The sequence below is a fragment of the Coloeus monedula genome (genome assembly GCF_965178545.1).
Source record: "Coloeus monedula genome assembly, chromosome: 32".
In the NCBI taxonomy this organism is placed as follows: Eukaryota; Metazoa; Chordata; class Aves; order Passeriformes; family Corvidae; genus Coloeus; species Coloeus monedula.
In genome coordinates, this window is record NC_138812.1 from 2,579,844 (window position 1) to 2,581,802 (window position 1,959).

General features: G+C 56.4%; 1 protein-coding gene across 1 annotated transcript; it reads left to right on the forward strand.

The window, feature by feature from the left end:
• Nucleotides 1-462: 462 nt before the first annotated feature.
• On the forward strand, nucleotides 463-1,434 carry LOC309583706 (olfactory receptor 14J1-like; the record flags this gene model as incomplete). Its single annotated transcript, XM_082299496.1, has 1 exon — nucleotides 463-1,434. The coding sequence occupies one exon, from the start codon at nucleotides 463-465 to the stop codon at nucleotides 1,432-1,434; it is 972 nt and encodes a 323-aa protein (XP_082155622.1).
• Between the last annotated feature and the right edge of the window lie 525 nt (nucleotides 1,435-1,959).

Below are 1,959 nucleotides of genomic sequence, written 5' to 3' on the forward strand. Positions count from 1 at the left end.
ACAGAGCAGCTCCCCTCACCCTTCTCTGAGTTACAGCCAATGCTCTTGCCTTGCACAGCTCTCTCTGCTCTCCCTGGGCACAGCAGGAAACCCTCTCAAAGTGCCTTTGGCCGTCACCGTTCCTTAGCCCTGGCACAGGAGATGCTGCCCAGCTCCTCTGCCTCAGGAGCACTTTGGGCTGATGGAGTCCAGCCCCAGGACCGGCCCCTGTCCCCATTCCCATGTCCCCGCTGAAGCAGAGCAGAGCTGACTCCTCGCTGTCCATGGGCGCAGCCCCTGCTCGTCACAGCAATGGGGCCAGATCCCAGCAGAGCTCCAGGCACGGGGCTGAGGGAAGGGCTCTGAGAAAAGGAAAACTGGGGGGCAGGGCCAGGAGAAAGGGCTTGGACATTGCTCAGCAAAGTCTCCCCTGACTCCTCACTGTCTCGTCCTTCAACAGCACTCCATGGCCAGAGGCTCAAAATGTGCAACAGCAGCTCCATCAGCCCCTTCCTCCTGCTGGCATTGGCAGACACGCGGCAGCTGCAGCTCCTGCACTTCTGCCTCTTCCTGGGCATCTCCCTGGCTGCCCTCCTGGGCAGCGGCCTCATCATCAGCGCCGGAGCCTGCGGCCAGCACCTGCACAGCCCCATGTTCTTCTTCCTGCTCAGCCTGGCCCTCACCGACCTGGGCTCCATCTGCACCACTGTCCCCAAGGCCATGCACAATTCCCTCTGGGGCACCAGCCACATCTCCTACTCAGCATGTGCTGCTCACGTGTTTTTCTTTCTCTTCTTCCTCTCAGCAGAGGATTTCCTCCTCACCATCATGTGCTACGAGCGCTACGTGTCCATCTGCAAAGCCCTGCACTACGGGACCCTCCTGGGCAGCAGAGCTTGTGCCCACATGGCAGCAGCTGCCTGGGCCAGTGCCTTTCTCTACGCTCTCCTGCACACGGCCAATACATTTTCCCTGCCCCTGGGCCAGGGCAATGCCCTGGGCCAGTTCTTCTGTGAAATCCCACACATCCTCAAGCTCTCCTGCTCACACTGCCACCTCAGGGAACTTGGGCTCATCACTGTCAGTGCCTGTTTGCTCTTTGGCTGTTTTGTGTTCATTGTTTTCTCCTATGTGCAGATCTTCAGGGCTGTGCTGAGGATCCCCTCTGAGCAGGGCCGGCACAAAGCCTTTTCCACGTGCCTCCCTCACCTGGCCGTGCTCTCTCTGTTCCTCAGCACTGTTATGTTTGCCCACCTGAAGCCCCCCCTCCATCTCCTCCCATCCCTGGATGTGGCCCTGTCAGTTCTGTACTCGGTGGTGCCTCCAGCCCTGAACCCCCTCATCTACAGCCTGAGGAACCAGGAGCTCAGGGATGCCCTGAGGAAAGTGAGGACTGGATACTTTTCACAAGTTAAAATCTTTCTATTTCCTTCTGCCATGCGAGGAAAATTATGACTAGGATGCTTCTCAGAAGCAATAAACTCTCTCTTTTCTGCTCCAGAACCTTCAGAATGTAACTCTTTACAATCTTGGCCTCTTTTTCCTCTTTGTCCATATTTTCATTGGTGCTTTTTCTTATTCTTTTTCTGGTGTTATTCTGCTTTTTATAAAGTACTGTAGTACTACTCCTTGCATTTCTGCATGAACATCTACCTTTCTTTTGAAACACAAAGACTTTCCAGAGGCTTCTTCCCTGTGCATTTGAATCAAAACAAGGGGCTGTCCTGACCTTTGTGTCCAAGGTTTGTTCCTCAGCCCTTCTCTGGCTCTGCAGGGGCAGTGCCTGTGGGCAGAGCTGGAGGGAAGAGACTCCCAGCACAGCAGCACGGCCAGGGACAATGGCCCAGCCTCTTCCCACCTCTGCTCTTCCCAGCTCCACACTCCCTTTCCCAGCCCTTCTGAGGGTGCAAGGCCGGAGTGCTCGGGCAGCTCGGTCACTGTCCTGCTGCGTGTCCGTGCTGTGAGCACAGGCAGGGACAG